This window comes from Mirounga leonina, unplaced genomic scaffold (genome assembly GCF_011800145.1).
Source record: "Mirounga leonina isolate KUSES-001 unplaced genomic scaffold, KU_Mleo_1.0 Mir_454, whole genome shotgun sequence".
NCBI lineage: Eukaryota > Metazoa > Chordata > Mammalia > Carnivora > Phocidae > Mirounga > Mirounga leonina.
In genome coordinates, this window is record NW_023270763.1 from 1,574,293 (window position 1) to 1,590,848 (window position 16,556).

General features: G+C 62.2%; 1 protein-coding gene across 9 annotated transcripts in view; it reads right to left on the reverse strand.

The window, feature by feature from the left end:
* Window positions 1-16,556, reverse strand: part of MAD1L1 (mitotic arrest deficient 1 like 1) — a 312,404-nt gene that overhangs the window by 245,019 nt on the left and 50,829 nt on the right. For 7 of the 9 annotated variants that reach the window (XM_034988250.1, XM_034988249.1, XM_034988247.1 and 4 more), the window contains one exon: window positions 6,605-6,691. In XM_034988250.1, the coding sequence (XP_034844141.1) occupies window positions 6,605-6,691 (87 nt within the window). Of the gene's footprint in view, window positions 1-6,604; window positions 6,692-16,186; window positions 16,358-16,556 lie in introns of those variants that run through there. The other 2 variants (XM_034988257.1, XM_034988256.1) reach the window with 2 other exon arrangements.

The following is a 16,556-nucleotide window of genomic DNA, read 5'->3' on the forward strand; positions in this document are numbered from 1 at the left end:
CCAGACAGACGGCGCGGTCTACGCCAGACAGTCGGCCCATCTACCCTAGACTGATGGTTTCTGCCCCAGACAGCATGGTCTACAGAAGACTGGGCTCTGACCTCTACACAGAAGTAAGCAACCGAGCAAGATGGCCACAAGCACCAACTCCCTCACAGATTCCCAAGGGCCCCAGGAGACAGTCAGCACAAGAACAAATGTCACTGTGACTGATTCGCAGGCTCCAGAAAGGTCGGAGCTTCCCCAGATCTCATTACTCCCTCCAATAAAGGGGGTAAGGTGCAGGGACAAAGCTCCAAGTGTGAGCCCCTGACACTGCGCCTCACCCACTGGGCAACCCCCATCCCCACAGAGACAGCAACATGGGCCTCGCTGCCCCCACGGCCAGAACAGCATGCTCACAGCACGACTCTGGGCCTCACGCCACGTGAGCAGTGTGACCAGCAGAAGCTGATGGAGCCCGGCCCGGCCTGAGGAAGGGGCGCTGGTCTGTGGAGTCCCCGAGCTCACAGCCACGTGCCTGTATCTCTGGAACAGAAGCCCCACCACGGACTGCCACCGAGGAATGCATGAAGACAAGCCCTCAGACACAGGCTGGCTCAACACCTCCCGCCAAAGCCCACTTACACGGAGCAGCACCGGGAGCTGGCCAGACCAGCAGGGCCCCGGTCCGCGTCGCTGAAAAGCCCCGGGACCCGCTCCTGCAGAGACAGTGTTGGTTAAGGCCAGCGTGAGACCTGAGAGCGGGACACAGCTGTGGGTGATCAGCCAGGTGAGCAGGGAGCCCCCGGGGGCCCACGGAACTGGAGCCCGGCACAGGGTGGCGGAGCACAGATGGACGAGGCGAAGCCAGGCCCGCCTCGTGAGAGGAAGCGCGCCAGCCAGCCCAGCAGGTGGCACCTGGAGCCCAGCTGGCGGCCCTGTGACTGGACCGGCACAGACGCCCGCCCCACAGGGCTCACCCGGTCAGCAGTCCGTCACTGCGCCTCTTCAGTCGGTGCTTCGTTCATCCCTTCAGCCAACACACAACGCGCTGAGCAGCACCTCACCCGCGTCCTCCACCGTCCCTGGCCCTTGGGTGTGAGAGCAGGCGCACGCCAGGGCCACCTCGCTGACCAGGACGTATCAGAGCAGAAGCCCCAAGCAGAGCGACCAGGCCTCGCGGGACAGATGCTGGAGTTCTGAGTGGGAGCGCCAACAGGAGTCGAGCTGGCTCCAGGCCATGCGGGACCTCGGCCCTGCTCGGGTGCCCACAGGCCCGGGACAGAGTCCACAGGAGACGCTGTGAGCGCCTACGTCTCTGACTGTCCACAACCCCTCCGACCCCTCTCTGGCCTCACGGGCGCCTCAACACACAATGTCCAAAGCAATTTCCCGGTCGCCCTCCATCGACACACAGAGAAGGTCGTGCCGTTCCTCGTGCTCTCATGGTTATCCCCCCCGCAACCCCCCGGCTTGTTCTCCCACCTGACGTCACTGTCCTGCACACCAACCCCAAGTCCAGCCCCTTCGGGCCTTCTCTGGCCACACACAGGAGATGCTCACACCACCATGCCCTCAACTACCCCAAGGCCGCTCCTGCCCTGTTCCCTCGCCAGGCACGGGTATCCGATGCTGACAGAGCTCCTTCCTTAGCGCTCAACGGTCCCGGGACGGTTATCACCATCCCCGTCCTGACAGGTGAGGCAGAGGCTGATTCTTCTGTCCAAGGACACACAACGACTCGGTGGCAGGCCAGCCTGAGCTAGAGCCAGAGACCCGCTGGCGCTCCAAGCGCAGCGTGAACTCCACCCCGACGCACAGAGAACAGGTCCTCGGTCATCATGAGTCTTCTGTGGCCGTCACTGGCCTTGCTGGCCTCGGGACGGCTTGAGCACCATAACTCACACAGACACAGGATGACAGAGGTGACAAGGCCTACTCATACTCCAGATGGTTTGCGAGGACAGCCTAAATGCTGTCGACAAACAGCAGGAAAAGAGCCACATGAAGAATTATGACCCGTACACTGATCTTAACTCCCCCTCGGGGATGACAGAGAACCCATCAACCTGCCGGCTGCCGGGAAGACGCACGACCAAGGGCACCACCTCTCGGAGACGGGGACGGGCGGCGTGGGCAAGGACTGCCCTCCCACCATTCAGCCGAGCCCCCTTCACCAAGCAGCGGCCTCTTCCAAGGGCTGCCGGGGGCCCCAGGCGTCCCCAGTCATGGCCCGGGACGCTCGCCGCGGTGGCGGCAGCAAGGGAAGACCCGCGGGCAGTCCACGGCCAGACTGGGACCTCAGGAGTGTCAGGACTCGCGAGCCCCGACCCCCGAGACCAAGGGCTCTTGTGAGGCAGCTCTCACCCAGAGGAGGCAAATGCGAGCTTCAGCCTGCAGTGACGGGGCAGCCCGGAGCCCTGGGGACTCATCCGCCCGAAGCCGCAGGCCCACCAGCAGCAGCGTGCAGAGCGGGGGGTGCGGGGCTGGTTCTCGAGGGCCAGGGGCAGACAAAGATGCGAAGAGCTCCCCCGGACCTGCTTTTCTCTCCTTTCCCCTATACGGCGGGTTCTCCCTTAAGTCCTCACCAAGGACGGCGGGCCGGCCCTGCGCCGCACGGAGGGCCCACGAGCCACGTCTCCACCGCAGCAGAGAAATGAGTGAGAAGCAGCCCCTCTGCAGCCACGTCAAGCACTTGGCAGGGGCGCAGGCTCCACGCTCAGGTAAGCCACGCGGCGACGCCACAGCTGTCTCCCGGGGGCTCAGGCGTCTCTGCCGCGCAGAGGACATGGCCACACCCGCCGCGGACTTTCAGGGGAGACGCATGTGCGCGGCACTGAGCACGGAGACGCTCCCGCCGCCACCATGCGTACGGGAGGGGAACCCGCACCCCAGAGCCTGGCTCCGCTCTGTCACCCACTGTCCAGCGTGAGGCCTCGTTTCCGGCAAAGCACGGCAACCCCAGATGGCACGGCCCCAAAAGGGCTGCCCCTCATCTCCCACTTCTCGTTCAAGACGCCCTCGGAGCACGTCGCAGTCTGACAGACGCCAGCCTGGCCAGGGTCCGGGCCTCGAAGGAGTGCAGCCTCCCGCCCACGGCCTGGCTCCAGAAGCCGGCTGCGAGCAGCGAGCAGGGCGCGGACGGGGTGCTGGCCCTTGGGGAGGTCCTCCGGCGAGGACCAAGGCGGGGCACGGCAGCAGCGGGCGAGCTCTATGCGGAGCACGGGGACAGAGGACGCACCCAGATGCTCCAGGTCACCACTGCCCCAGCACACAGCAGGGGGGCGGAAGCGCATCAGCCCCCAGGCTCCAAGAACCAACTCTGAATCCGCGGCAGTGACAAAAGGCAAAGGTCCCTGTGCTGTAATCAAGCTCCTGTCAGCAGCGGCGGAGGGGGCCCTGGAGTGTCCGGGCACGACCATGAAAGGGACGAGGCAGGCAGCCTGGCCTGAGGGCTCCCAACACCCCCGTGAGGGAAAGGACGCCCCACGGCCGCCCTGCGCTGCCGAACAGACCCGTGCCCGCCTCCTGGCCCCACAGCACAGAGGGTTCTCAGAAAGACAGCTCCCGCCACCGGCGTCTCTGGGGCGCTACCGGCCACGGGGCACAGACCACATCTCGCTGCGCCCTCAGAACGAGCCTCATGACAGACACGAGCCCCACTCTGACAGGAGGAAGTCAGAGCTCAGAACTCGGGTAATCGTGCACAAAGCTAGCACGGACGTTCATCCCTACCCTCCACAAGAAGAACACGCCCCCGCCCCCCCCTGCTACCTGGAAGGCTCTGGAAGGTTCCCGCCTGAAGCCCCAGCCACCACTCGCCTTGCAGCCTCCAGAAGTCTGTGGGCACAAACATCGAGGAAGGTACAAATCCCAGGCAGGCGGATGGCACTGCAGAACCAGGGGCACCGGCAGCGAGGCGTGGGGACGCTCAGCTCCGCTCCAGGGGGCGGCCGGCCGGCAGCTCGAGTCTGCTCTCCCCTCACCTTCCCAGGCGAGGCGTAGCACAGATCCTTCCCTGAATGAGCTGGAGTGCCTGAGCGGAGGCCACCACGGAAGGACCCGGCAAGGGACAGACCAGAAGAAATGCCTGGAGACCAAACCCACGGGGCCTACTCTCCCGCCTGGGGCCACGGCTTCGGGGCGCTGGGTCCCCTGCTCTCTGTGAGCGGGAGCGCCCTCCCCGTGCCAGGGCCTGCCGGACCCCTCGTGCTCGCCCTCTAGCCAACTGCCTCTTCCCAGCTGCCCTCAGTTCCTGCTCACCGCCTGTGAGGATGTGCAGGAATGAAGGCGGCTCCTGGCCCTCCACGCAGAAGGCCACAGCTAACGGCCACGTCACTTCCTGCCCACGGGACCCGCAGCTGCCCGACAGCCGGCCAGCGTGAAGGACGCCGGACACACAAGCCCTCTCCGTGCTGGTCAGGAAGGGCCTTGCGTCACAGGGTCCCTGCCAGCCATCTGTCCCACGTGAGCGTGGCGGGAGCTGCCTGGCCTCCCTTCTCACCTGAGCCCTCCGGCCCTCTGAGCCCAAGCTCTCCTCTGCAGGACGGGGTGACAGCTCCGGCGCCTCCCCGGGGCCAGGCCAAGCTGCGAAAGGCCAGTCGCCCCGGTGGCAGCGTGTGGGCCAGCGCCCCTCACCTCCCGCACAAGAGCCACGGCACAGAGCTTGCCCTCGGGGGTCCCGGGGCCGCACCCTCGCTCTCAGAGGGGGCCCAAGGGTCCGGAGAGATGGGCAGGGGCCAGCGCAGGGGCCTGCTGCCGCCAGCACGGAGATGGGAGGGCCGGCCCCGCGCGCAGCCGCGAGCCAGAGGGCTGCCGGGCCCCGCGGACGGAGCTGCTCTTGCCGCCGCCTCCCGCCCCCTCACGGTCTGGCCTGCGAGAAACGAAGGCAAGTTTCCTTCCCTCTAACGGTTCGTTCGGCTTCAAATGCAAAGTAAACTGAAGGAGATCGTCTGGAAAAATGTAAAAGCTTTAATTTCAAATCACTTTTAATACCCGTTTCATCTGACGATAGCTTTGAAAGCAAAAGGCAATTTTATCGTTTGAAGTTTTTGAGCTAAGTTGACGTGATTATGTCCAACATAACCAGATGCTTCTAAAAGCCCATTTTCAAAGTGACATCAACCCCCAAAGTAAGAAATCCTTTCCCCTGGCTACTACTGAATCCTTAAGACACTATGTCCGCAGAAGGCCGAGGCCGGCTGCTCACAGACCCCCTCAGCTGTCCGCCCCCCGGAGAGCCCAGCGGGAAGTGGGCCGGCCGCAGCCTCAGGACAAGCCCATCCTGCCTGGAGCTGCCCCCGGCCAACGAGGCTGGAGGGAGGTCTGCCGGCAGCGGGGTCCCAGGAAAGGTTTCCTCGTTCCAAAGAGAAGACCCAAGAAAAGGCCTCTCCTCTGGCCTGCGGATGTGTCGCCCACAGCCTGGGCAGCCGCCTACTCGGCCCCGGAGAAAGGAGGCAGACCACCCGGGAGAGCCCAGAGGCAGCCTAAAGGAGAAGCACTTGCTCTCTGTCCACTTTCCCGGCAACGGGTTCCTAAGACCCCTGGGGTTTCTGAGGTGAGAGGGGCAGTGCCTGACTCCTAACAAGCCCCTGTCAACCACAGTCCGTTTGAGCTAATGAGGGGACTGCAGGCGGGGCCAGAGCAATCAACCACCTCCAGGTCCACCCCCCCACCGTGGGGGTGGGGGCCTGAGCTCTTCCCCAGCAGCCAACAACTTAATCAAGCATGGAAACTCCCTAAAACCCCCAGAGCAGGGCTCAGAGAGCTTCTGAGTTGGGCAACACACCTAGGTGCTGGGAGCGGGGGTGCACCCAGAGGGGACAGGGAAGCTCTCGCCCCCAGCCCTCCCGCCAGGCATCTCCTCCATCTGGCTGCTCTGATTGCAACCTTGGCCGTAAACTGCTGATTGCACATAAAGCATTTTCCTGAATTCTGAGTCATTCTAGCAAATCCGCAAACGGGTAGGGGGACAACCAGGGCCAAAGCACAGGGAGCCTGGGGAGCCAGGACTCGCGACCGAGGTGTGGAATGGGGGCAGCTTGTGGGACCAAGCGCTTCCCCTGTGGCGTCCTGTCAGGACAGAGTGAGACGACAGAGCACCGCTGGCCTCATGGGGTTGGGAGGAAAGACCTAACACCGAGAGGGCAAGAAGGCACACAGCTGCCGGCTTCCTGGGCTCCTTCCTCACTGTGCAGCCTGGGCGAGGGAGGTCTTCCCGATCTCTGTTCCTCTGTGGGGACCTTCCTGAGCACACAGACACGCACACGCTGCCCCCTGGGCGCCGGGTTCCACACCATCAGGGGGTCACTGGGAGCCCACGCTACAGCAAAGACAGGGTTCCCCAATCCAGGCGCATGTCCTTCTCGTGGCCCCCAAGCACCAGGAAGGCAGAGGTGGCCTGGCACGTGGCAGGGATGACAGCACCATGCCACCTCGGCAGTCACAGGGCAGAAAGGTGGGGCACCCTGCACCCTCCGGACCGACCCCTCCCACTCACTCAGGCCGAGGCCAAGGGACAGTGAAGCAGAGCCACTCCTGAGCCATGCCCAGGGGACACACACGCTCTGGGCTCCTTTCCAAAGCAGACGCATCCCGCGCACACCCGGGCCGCCAGGCCTACCTGCTGGTGATGGTGTTGTTCCGGTCCTGCAAGACCACCTCTCGCTGCTGCAGGTCAACAATGAACCTGGAAAGGTCTTCCGGGGTCCTGTGGGATCAAGAACACGTGTCAGCGGCAGCCACTCCCTGGGGGGGACCTCATTCCGCCCCCAGACGGCCGCCAAGACCACGCCAGCCGCCCATGAGTCACAGACCCGGGACGGGTCGCGTCCCACGCGCCAAGCACGCACCGCGACCTGGGTTTGAACCGCAGCCCGCCCCTGGCTACGTGGTATCAGGTACATTATGTTTACTTGACCCAAGCTCGTTTCAGCTGTAAGAACAGGTCAACAGCTAGCCGCCGCTGTCGGCCCGCAGGGCAGGGGAGGTGAGGTGGAGGGTGCCCGTCTCCCTGGAGCCGGCAATAGTCAGAGAAGCCACAGCAGGCCCCCCACGGACGCTGCTCTGTCGTGTTCACACCCCTCCACACTGCCCCCCTCGGCTCGCGTCCCTGTGGCCACTGTCATCACCTCACAGAGGAGGAAACAGAGGCCCCAGGTGTCCACGGCGGCTCCCGATGCACCCCTGAGCAGCGCTGACCTCGTCTGACCCCTTAGTACCCGCACCAACAACACCGGCGACAGACTTCGACACCCGGCGCGGCGGGCACGGTCCCCACACGGCGCGTGGCATGCAAGCTAAGGGGCTCCCTGGCCTGCAGGTGGCAGCCGAGCTCGAGGCCTAGGGGCCAAGCACGGGGCGCAGCCTCCTCCATCACTGAGGGAGCCACGGGGGTTGTGACAAAGCTACACCCTCAAGACACGCCTCCGGTGGAGAGAGTCTGCCGCAAAGCCACAGGACTGGCTACAGTCACCACGGGGTCCGCAGGCCCTCTCCCCGGCCTCCAGCGGCACCACAGTGCCCGGCTTCGGGGAGCATCCGCCACAGGAACAGGCCCCAGGGGCTCCGCCTCCCACAGCCTTGCCTCCGGACACAGACATGTCACCGCAGCGCCCCCGAGCTCTGCGCTAGTTCACCCTGTGCTCGCAGCGCTCTTCCTCAAGAGGTCTCAGGACAATCCGCGCTCCCTGGAAGAGGGAACCTCCCATCATGCCCCCAGGCCACTCCCCGTCCCGCCTGCCCCCCTCTGCATTCGCCACGGAGTCTCTCGGTGTCCGTCGTCATTTGAACAGGAGCTCCCAGCACCTGTGACGCACCAGCAGTCCATCTGAAGCCCCGCACGCCCCAAATGCTCACACACCTGGGCCTCTACAGTCCACACCCTTCCCGCACGTGCTTCCCGCAGGTGCTCCCCCAGGTGCCCCCCGGCTCTCCCCCTCGCAGATGCCCTCACAAACATCCCTCCCGGCCACCTGAGCAACAGCCCCTCCCTGGGCCTACAGGAACCACTGGGCACAGGAGAGATTTCTCCCCGCGCTCCTCCCCAGACCAGATGACCGTCTGTAAGGACCCTGTGCAAGCCTGAAATCCAGCAACAGAAGGGCTTGAGCCAGCTTTGAATGCCAGGTCCCATTCTTCCTGGAAGCTTCCTCAAGCTTTTCAACCTCGGGGAGTTAAACATATGGGCATAAAAGTAAAGAAATCTTCTCAAGCCAAGAAATATTTTTTTCCGAAACATTCTAGAGATATTCAAGTTGTTGTTTCTCTGTGTCAGTCAGAGGGGTACCCAAACGGTTACTAAGTCCGTGGGACGAGTTTAATGAAAACAAATCTACCAGACGGCCCGCACATCCACATCTGCCCCGCCCCGGACCTCGCTTCGTGGGGGAGGCAGGTGGGTGCCGCATCTTCCGGCCCGGCTCTATCTGCTCAGACCTGAGCGGAGGGAAGGGCCCAGGGAGAGGACCCATCAGCAGGGGGCCACTGAGTCTCTAGGGGTTCTCAGCGACCGAGGCGGCAGCTCTCACCGAGGGCAGGTGACCTACAGTTCCCTCCAAGTAGAAGCCTTCCAGAAATCGGGAGGCCAATCGGCAGAGTCAGGAGCACGTGACGCCAATTCAGAAACAAGCTTCGTGCCCGGAGGTCCAAATCAGCCCCCAAAAGCCAGAAGTCAGACACACGCGCAGGCAGACTCGCTTTCCGCCGGGCTCTCCAATCTCCTCTGAAGTGACGATAATTCGAAATGAAACAATTTCATAATGAGGGAAAATTGGAACGTTTCAAATCAGGAGAAAAGCAAACTCGAAACGCACCGTGAGACACTCCACCCCACGGACGGCGGGGCCCCCGCAGCCCCTGGGACCCCCACCCCGGCCAGCACGCCGGGGCCGCGCCCGCCCACGCACGCACACACTCAGGGCCGGGCCGGGCCTCCGCTCCTTCAGCACAAACGCTCAGACAGAGGCCGTCAAGCGCGCAAGCGCAGGGCGACTTCTGGGGGCCATCACGGGGCTGGCTCCACGTTCGAACGGACGAGCAGCAAACCGACTTCCCCCCCTCCCCCAGCGAGAGCACTGGCCACGCAAGCATGCGCCACTCGCCGGGGGGCAGCACGTCCGCAGCCTAGGTCACCAGAGCCGTGCTGCCCCTCCCGGAGCGGCCGGGAGGGCGGGCGTCCCCCGCACAAACCACAGCACACAGCCCACGGCTCTGGCTGACGCGCCTCGGCAGGCCCTCCAGCGGGCTGGTCCTTGGCCACGGTCCCAGCCCCCGAATCCCAGGCGCCACCATTCAGATGAGCCACCCCCTCCTCGCAGAGCCGGGACGCGGGCTGCAGGGCCTGCCTCCCCCACGTGCCCGATTCCAGAAGAGGAGGCCGCGTGGCACGGCGCCCGCCCCCGCCCCGCCTCAGCCGGCCCGCAGCTGCCGCGGGCACGTCACCACAGCACAGCCCTTCCTCGGTGGCCCGCGGGGCCCCACACCTGCGGCCCTGACCGGTCACTCCCGCCAGCACTCGGGCTCCGCTTCCCCGAACAGCTCGAAGCACAGAAAACCAGCGGGCCACACTCAGGACTCTCCACCCACCGGCTCATTCTCCCCTCAGAGACGGAGAAAAGGTGGGACATCTTTCAGGGAAGGAGACGGCGCGGGTTCGGTCACCGTCCAGACACCTGCAAGCTGACTCGCCGGCTCGACGGGGCTCCTCTGGCGTTAGGTCCAAACCCCGAGGACCCAGGCCTACTGCAGCGCGGCTGCCCGACCACCCTGCCCACTCACTAAGCGCACGCGGGCACAGGAGGAGACGGGAGCCTTTACCCCCGGTTTATAAGGTACACGCGCCGACCCACGTAACTCGACAGGGGCAGGACGCGGGTGACAGAGACCGCGGGGTGCGACGTCTCACTGTGTAAAGGAGGAATACGAGGTCCGACTCGAAATAAGTAATCACTACGTTAAACTGCCTGGGATTCTGCACACCCTCAGTTCTGCAGCGCTGATCAAAGAGAAAACACGTTCTGTTGGGGGACTGATATGTGTGAGAATTTAGTTAGAAACAGTGCATTTAGGGCAATGGTTCCGGAATGTTCTGTGTGAGAAAAAGGAGAGACAGGTGGGTGGTGCAGTGTGTGGACACTAAAGCCAGAAAAGGGGCACCTGGGTGCGTCAGTCGGTTAAGTGCCCAACTCTTGATTTCGGCTCAGGTCATGATCTCAGCTGCAGAGCCTGCTTGAGAGTCTCTCTCCCTCTGCCCCTGCTCCTGCTCGCATGGGTGTGCGCACGCGCACTCTCTCTCTCTCAAATAAATAAATATTTAAAAAATAAATAAAGCCAGAAAAGGGGAGAGCCAGGAGGAAGGGTCCTAGCTATGGACGGTGACCTGTCAGGAAGCAGCCCCAGCACGCTCGGTTTACGTGAAAACACGCCCTAAGGACAGGACGTGGGCAGTAACCGGACACTGAAGGACCCAAACGTTAACCAGGTCCCCTGGGGCGCGGCTGAGGTGCATCAGGGAGGCGTCTGGGGCAGCAGAGACAACAGCGCGCGTGACCCGCGCATCCCGAGGTCCCTGCCGATCAGCTCCTTGAGGAGGAAAGCCAGGACAGCTTCCTGGTCTGCTGTTGTGGCTCCCGTGGCCTGGCTGTCCTGCCCCCACTGCCCCAAGGAGGCCCTGGCCACGGACAAGATAAGACACGTAACCAAGAGGGGAGTCCGCACCTGCCAAACGGCAACTGCTCTTCCAGGAACGCATCTCAAGGAAGAAACCACGTGGGGCACCAGGCAGCTCATCAGTGAAGCATCTGCCTTCGGCTCAGGTCATGGTCCCAGGGTCCTGGGACTGAGCCCCGCATCGGGCTCCCTGCTCCGCAGGAAGCCTGCTTCTCCCTCTCCCCCTGTCCTTCCCCTGCTCATGCGTGCTTTCTCGCTCTCTCTCTCTCAAATAAATATCTTAAAAAAAAAAAAAAAAGGAAACCACCACACGTAGCTAATATGTGCAAATACATATCTGGGTCTCTGCTTTTGACTCTTTGATATATCCCCAGAAACAGAACTGCTGGATCATCCTGCCCTCAGTGTTCTGAGGAACAATGCCACTGTTATTAATGTTAAAAAAAAAAAAAAAAGCTCAATAACAGAAAATAAGTAGGTTCTCACGGCCCAGCGTGGGTACTATCTACCCCGGACACCTGAGGCCGAGCACAAGAGGGGGGCAGGTGGATGCCGCAGCAGAAGGCACAGGAGAACACGGGGCACACGCAGTGGACAGGGCCATGGGACACATGTGTGCCATCACAGGGCGGGGTCGTCCGGAATGGGATGAGCGGCCCATGTCCTCGGCAGTCACTCCGGTCCACCCACCTCTCAGTCCGCGGAATCAAAACCCCTCCAGGTGGGCCCAGGATCCGCAAACCAACTCCCCAGGGTTTCTTAGGCACAACTCAGAACCACTGGTCATTTACAGAAAAAGTGGGGCGGGCGCCTGGGTGGCTCAGTCGTTAAGCATCTGCCTTCCGCTCAGGTCATGATCCCGAGGTCCTGGGATCGAGCCCCGCATCGGGCTCCCTGCTCAGCGGGAGGCCTGCTTCTCCCTCTCCCACTCCCCCTGCTTGTGTTCCCTCTCTCGCTGTGTCTCTCTGTCAAATAAATAAATAAAATCTTTAAAAAAAAAAAAAAAAGAAAAAGTGGGGCAACCTAAGCGGTAAGACAGTCCCACAGACGCTGTAGGGCAAGTCACCAAACAGGTTACGCCATCAAGAAAACCGCCCACTGCACACTTGACAAAGAAAATATTCTCTGAGGTTCTCTGTCAATTTGACGGGCCAACATCAGATTCCAGAATTTGGTCCAAAGGTAAAAGAATCCCAGAAGGCAAGGCCATGAACTCCCACGACCCTTACTTTTTGCAGTCACATGGCCGGCGGCCAGGCCCCTGTGCCGTCATCCACACTCGGGCTTTGTACCCTGGGGCACACACGATGCCACGAGAACAGGAGGGGGGGTGACGGGAGCAGTATTTTGAAATGCCAACATACGTGGGTCTTCTGACAACAAAAACACGCACACTGAGGAAAGCAAAAGCAGAAAGCTGGATCGACTAGACTAACAATGCACCCGTGTGGACAGCAGGGAGAACACGTGTGGGAGGAAGCCAGACCCCCGGCACAGCGGCAGAGCCCTGTTTCTGTTCACCTTCCAAAGTTTCTAACGCTTCTTGTGAGAACATCTGTCAAGTTTTCCTTAAACTCCCTTTGAGCGGTGGAACCTGGGAGCCACGGTGACCAGCGCTGACCCGGTGAGACCACACATCCGGCGGGGTGGCTCAGAGCGGCCTGTGGGCCGAGCCCAAGGGCCCTCCGCCCTCCCAGCCCGGCGGCCGCAGGAAGACCACCGTGGGGTCCTGGGACCCACGCTCTCACGCTGGCGTCCTGGCTGCCCACAAAGGCTGGGCTAGGCGTGGGAGGCCACTCAGGCCTCCCCAGCTTCAGAGCACGGGTCAGGGCCCACGGGCTGGCTCTGCACAGCGCGTGGGGGCCCGAGAGATGACCCGCCATTCTGGAGGCCCAGGCCCCTCTCCCACAGCCAGGCCGATGGCGGCAAAGGAGGCAGACACCTGCGTGTGTGCACGGTGTCACACGTCCCATCTGTGTGCATTTCTCCACCCGCGCTCTCCAACTTACGCAGGCCTGGGGACTGAGCACAGAGGGCGGAAGACGAGGGCCCCGGAAGGCCGGGCGGGGGGGCGCAGGTGGCACGCACCAGGCGAGGAGGAGGCCCGCAGGACGGGGACGCGGGGCCCCCTGGCCTACAGGCGGTGCCCCACCCTTCCTCCCGAAGCACCCCCTCTTCCACCCAAAGGGCCAGGTGAGTCTGGCAGGTGCTCAGGGAAAGAGGGCCGCGTCCCCAAAACCGCACCAACAATTCACAAGTCCAGGCTCAAAGAAAACACACCAACAGCATGGGCGAGTATTTACAGAGCGTGCTCTGAAAAGATTCACTGCAAACGGAGGCCGGGGGGGGGCACCGCCAGGTCAGAGCCGAGACCAGTGGCGGCAATCAAAGGGATCTGTAACTTCCGATAAGAACCGTGTTACGTGTCGGAGTACAAACAAAAACTAGCAACAGCCCCACGCAGCGCGCTAACTGTGTGCAAAGAGCCACTGGAAAAGCCCAGCTGGAGAGGAGGAGCAGTGAGGCTGGCAGTAAATGGGGCTCGCCCGCGTGTGCTCAACGGGAGAAGGGCATCTGGAAGAGGCGGCGGCAGGAGACCCGGCGGGAGGAGCCCTGGGATCCAGCCACCCGTGGTGAGTGCCCAGTGCGAACACGGGCAGCAGGTGGAGGAGCTGGGCCATCAGGAGGGATCACCGAACACTGCAGGCTCCGCCAGCATCAGATCAGAGAGCACAGGCCAAAGACGTTTACCGGGAGTGCTCTGGGCCTAGCTCGGCCTCTCGGCGAGCAGGACTCGCAGCCCAGAAACAGCACGGGAGCATCAATCCACCCCCAAACTTCCACTTCACACACGACGAGGTGGAAGGCCTTCAGAGGGCCTCCGGATCCTCGACTCGGAGATGACAGGAGTGACAGTTCCCAGCTGCTGCTAAAACCCTGGCTTCACCGCAAAGACTTTTAACTCTGTGGGTTTTCAAGGGGGAAACGTCTTTTTGTTCGATCTGCAGCTGAATTTTGACTCCGACTCAGTTGCGTGCAGCCCAGCGGGAGCCTGGGGAAGTCACCCTGCCGGGTGACGCTCAAGGAAAGACAGTCCAGCCCAGCAGCAGCTATTCCGAGGCTCGTACAAGCAGGTGTCGGGGCTCCTGCCGAAGCCCAAAGGGCCGGTTCCATGAGATCCAGAGGACTCCAATTTCTCTGATGAAGCTCAAGCTCACTTCCAGGGAGCCATTCTCCCCAAGAACAAAGCCCACCAGGCCCAGGCTCCCGGGAGTGGCTTCGGCCAGGCAGGGGGACCTACAACAAGGGGACAAACCCCCCTGCAGAAAGTATGCAGAACCAGGACTGGAAAACACTACACAGCAAGACCTGGCTTAAACCCAAAAGGAGGACAGACATTCACAACTGCAAGCCACAGGGCCAATGGGATGTCCCGTTAAATCAGGTTTTTCTTGATGACGGGGCACAGCTGTGGGGGGGAGGTGGGGCTGGGGTCAGGAGGGATGTCACCAAGTTAAGACAAAGCCTGGTATCTCTCCCAGGACGGGGAAAGCAGCTACTGTTTTCCTCAAGAAAAGGATGAATTCCCTGTGACATGGACGTGGCCCAGGTTCTGATGGGGTCACCCTCAGGGGCTGTTCCTGCCGTACCCAGCCCTGCGGCTACGGAGCTGGAGATCAGACACTCCAGAGAAAGGGACCACTGATGGTCCCAAGGCCACAGGCACCCATGAAGGTCACCTGCCCCTCTCCCCATGTGATATGATGGCCACGTGGCAGACAGCGGCCATCCACACATCTTCTAAAGCTGCCTGTTTTCCCGGATAAACAGAGAACAAGTGTCCTTTCCCCACGCCCACAGGCCCACAGGGCAGCCCACGACCCAGCTGCAGCTGTCCCCCCAAGCAATCGACAACGGTCACACACGGAAACACAGTCACACTGCCTGACAAAGTACTGCCCATAGGCAACCCACCCTCAGGACCCCTGCCCAAGGGGAACGCCCCGGAGGGGTCTGCACGTCCCGTCCCCCTGCCCGCCGGGGCCTCAGCCCCCCTCCTCACTGCCCTCTGCCAGGAGCACGCCTCTGCACAGTATCCTTGCTCCCCGTCCCCAAATCCGCCCCACCCGTGCTCTCCCACCCCTCCCGGCCGGAGCTGGCTGCAAACCTCTGCACCGACACCCCTCGGCCCTCCCCGTCCTCCCAGGACAGCCAGTTCCTTCTCCAGCTCCCTCGCTGGCCTCTTCCTGCTGGATGCCTCTCGCCCCCTCTTAACCCACCCTGTCTGTGTTCCCCACCCCCTCGCCCCGGGCCGGACCCCCAACAAGAGACTCTGGGTCCTGAGTTCCGGGGTTGCCCACCTGCCTCCTGGACGGCTCCTGGCTGGAGAGCACCTTCCTGGCTCCTCCCACCCCGTTCCTCTCCGGTTTCTCCATCCTGCCAGCCGCCATGACAAGCCCCAGGGTCCCAGGGGCCTTTCTCCAGGTCACTTTCACTCAGCTGCTGTGGCTTCAGCACAGCCCCACACACAGCCGCTCATCCTGGCTCTCCTGTGACCATCCCGGTGGCCTCCTGGCCGGTCCCCTGCATCTCATACTTACCTCCAAGCATCAACCTGCAGGCCGGCAACCACAGCAAGCACTTTAAAATCTAAGTGAGGTCCCACACCTCGTGTCCAACCACGCAGCGCATTCCCCCACGACGCCAGGGTGATGCCAAAGTTGCCACCAGAGATGAGGAAGCCGGCACGGCCCAGCCTCCCACGTGCCAGAGGAGAATGCGAGCACTAGGCCACCTTCAGTATGAAAGCAACAAGACATAATCAAGCACGGCTGAGCTGGTTTACAGATGCGTAAGAAATGTCTAGAAGGACAAACGAGACAAAAACAGTGGCCTCCCGCAGGACAGGATGAAAACTGGGAAATTTTATACTATTCAGAAAACAATCGTGAAGCTTAGCGCTGTAGACTTACTAGTCATGGCCGTTTATACCGAAACCATTGCGGGCCGTCCACCAACGGTGTCCGGCGATGGGTACCAGGAAGACTGACCCGCATGCCAAGCGCGGCCGACACGTGCCAGCAGGAGGCTCCCCACATAAAACCACCAGGACCGTCACTGACCCCACACAGTGGTGGCCGGCTACAGCGAGGAGCCCATGCCTCACACACGGGCGTCGCAAACACGGTAACTGGCACAAATACACAGCACCCCCCCCAAGCTGCAGACTTCCTCAAAGGTGGGTCTCCTAATTTGAGTTCTACCTACGTTTCTTACAGACACCACAAATCGTCATCCACGATTTTGGCTTTGTTCCCTCAACACGGACGCCTGCAACCTTCCTAAATCTTCCGACGCCCCCCACCCCCGTCCATCTCTCCGTCGGTCGCTCTGTTCAGCAGCCATGTGCTACCAGTTCTCCTGGGAGGCTTTCCAAAGCGTTCAACGGTGTTTTCATGGAAACACGGCTTCCCTCACACATTTATACGTCATCAGCCCCCCCGACACTGAACGAAGGAATCAGCGGTGCACGCACCGGCGGAGACGGGAGCTTCTCGGGCCCAGCGAGCACCCCGCGGGGGCCAGGCTCGCAGAGGCCGGCAGGGTCCAGAAGGACAGCCACGAAGCACGGGGGCAGCAATGCAGGCTCCGACGGGGCTCCCTCCAGGCTTCGGAGTGACTTGAGGGTGGAGACACGGGGCCCACACGTGTTCCTTAAAGACGTGCTTTTCCACGTATAAAACACTTCAAACATTCACAAAAGGAAAACGAGCACCCGCTGTGCCTCAGAGACAGACGGAGGCCACACGGCAGCTCGGCGGGTGGTGGCAGGAAGGGAAGGGACGAGGGGCGGGGGGGAGCGTCGAGGAGGCCGGGACCCGCCGGAATAGGCCGGGGCTCGCCGG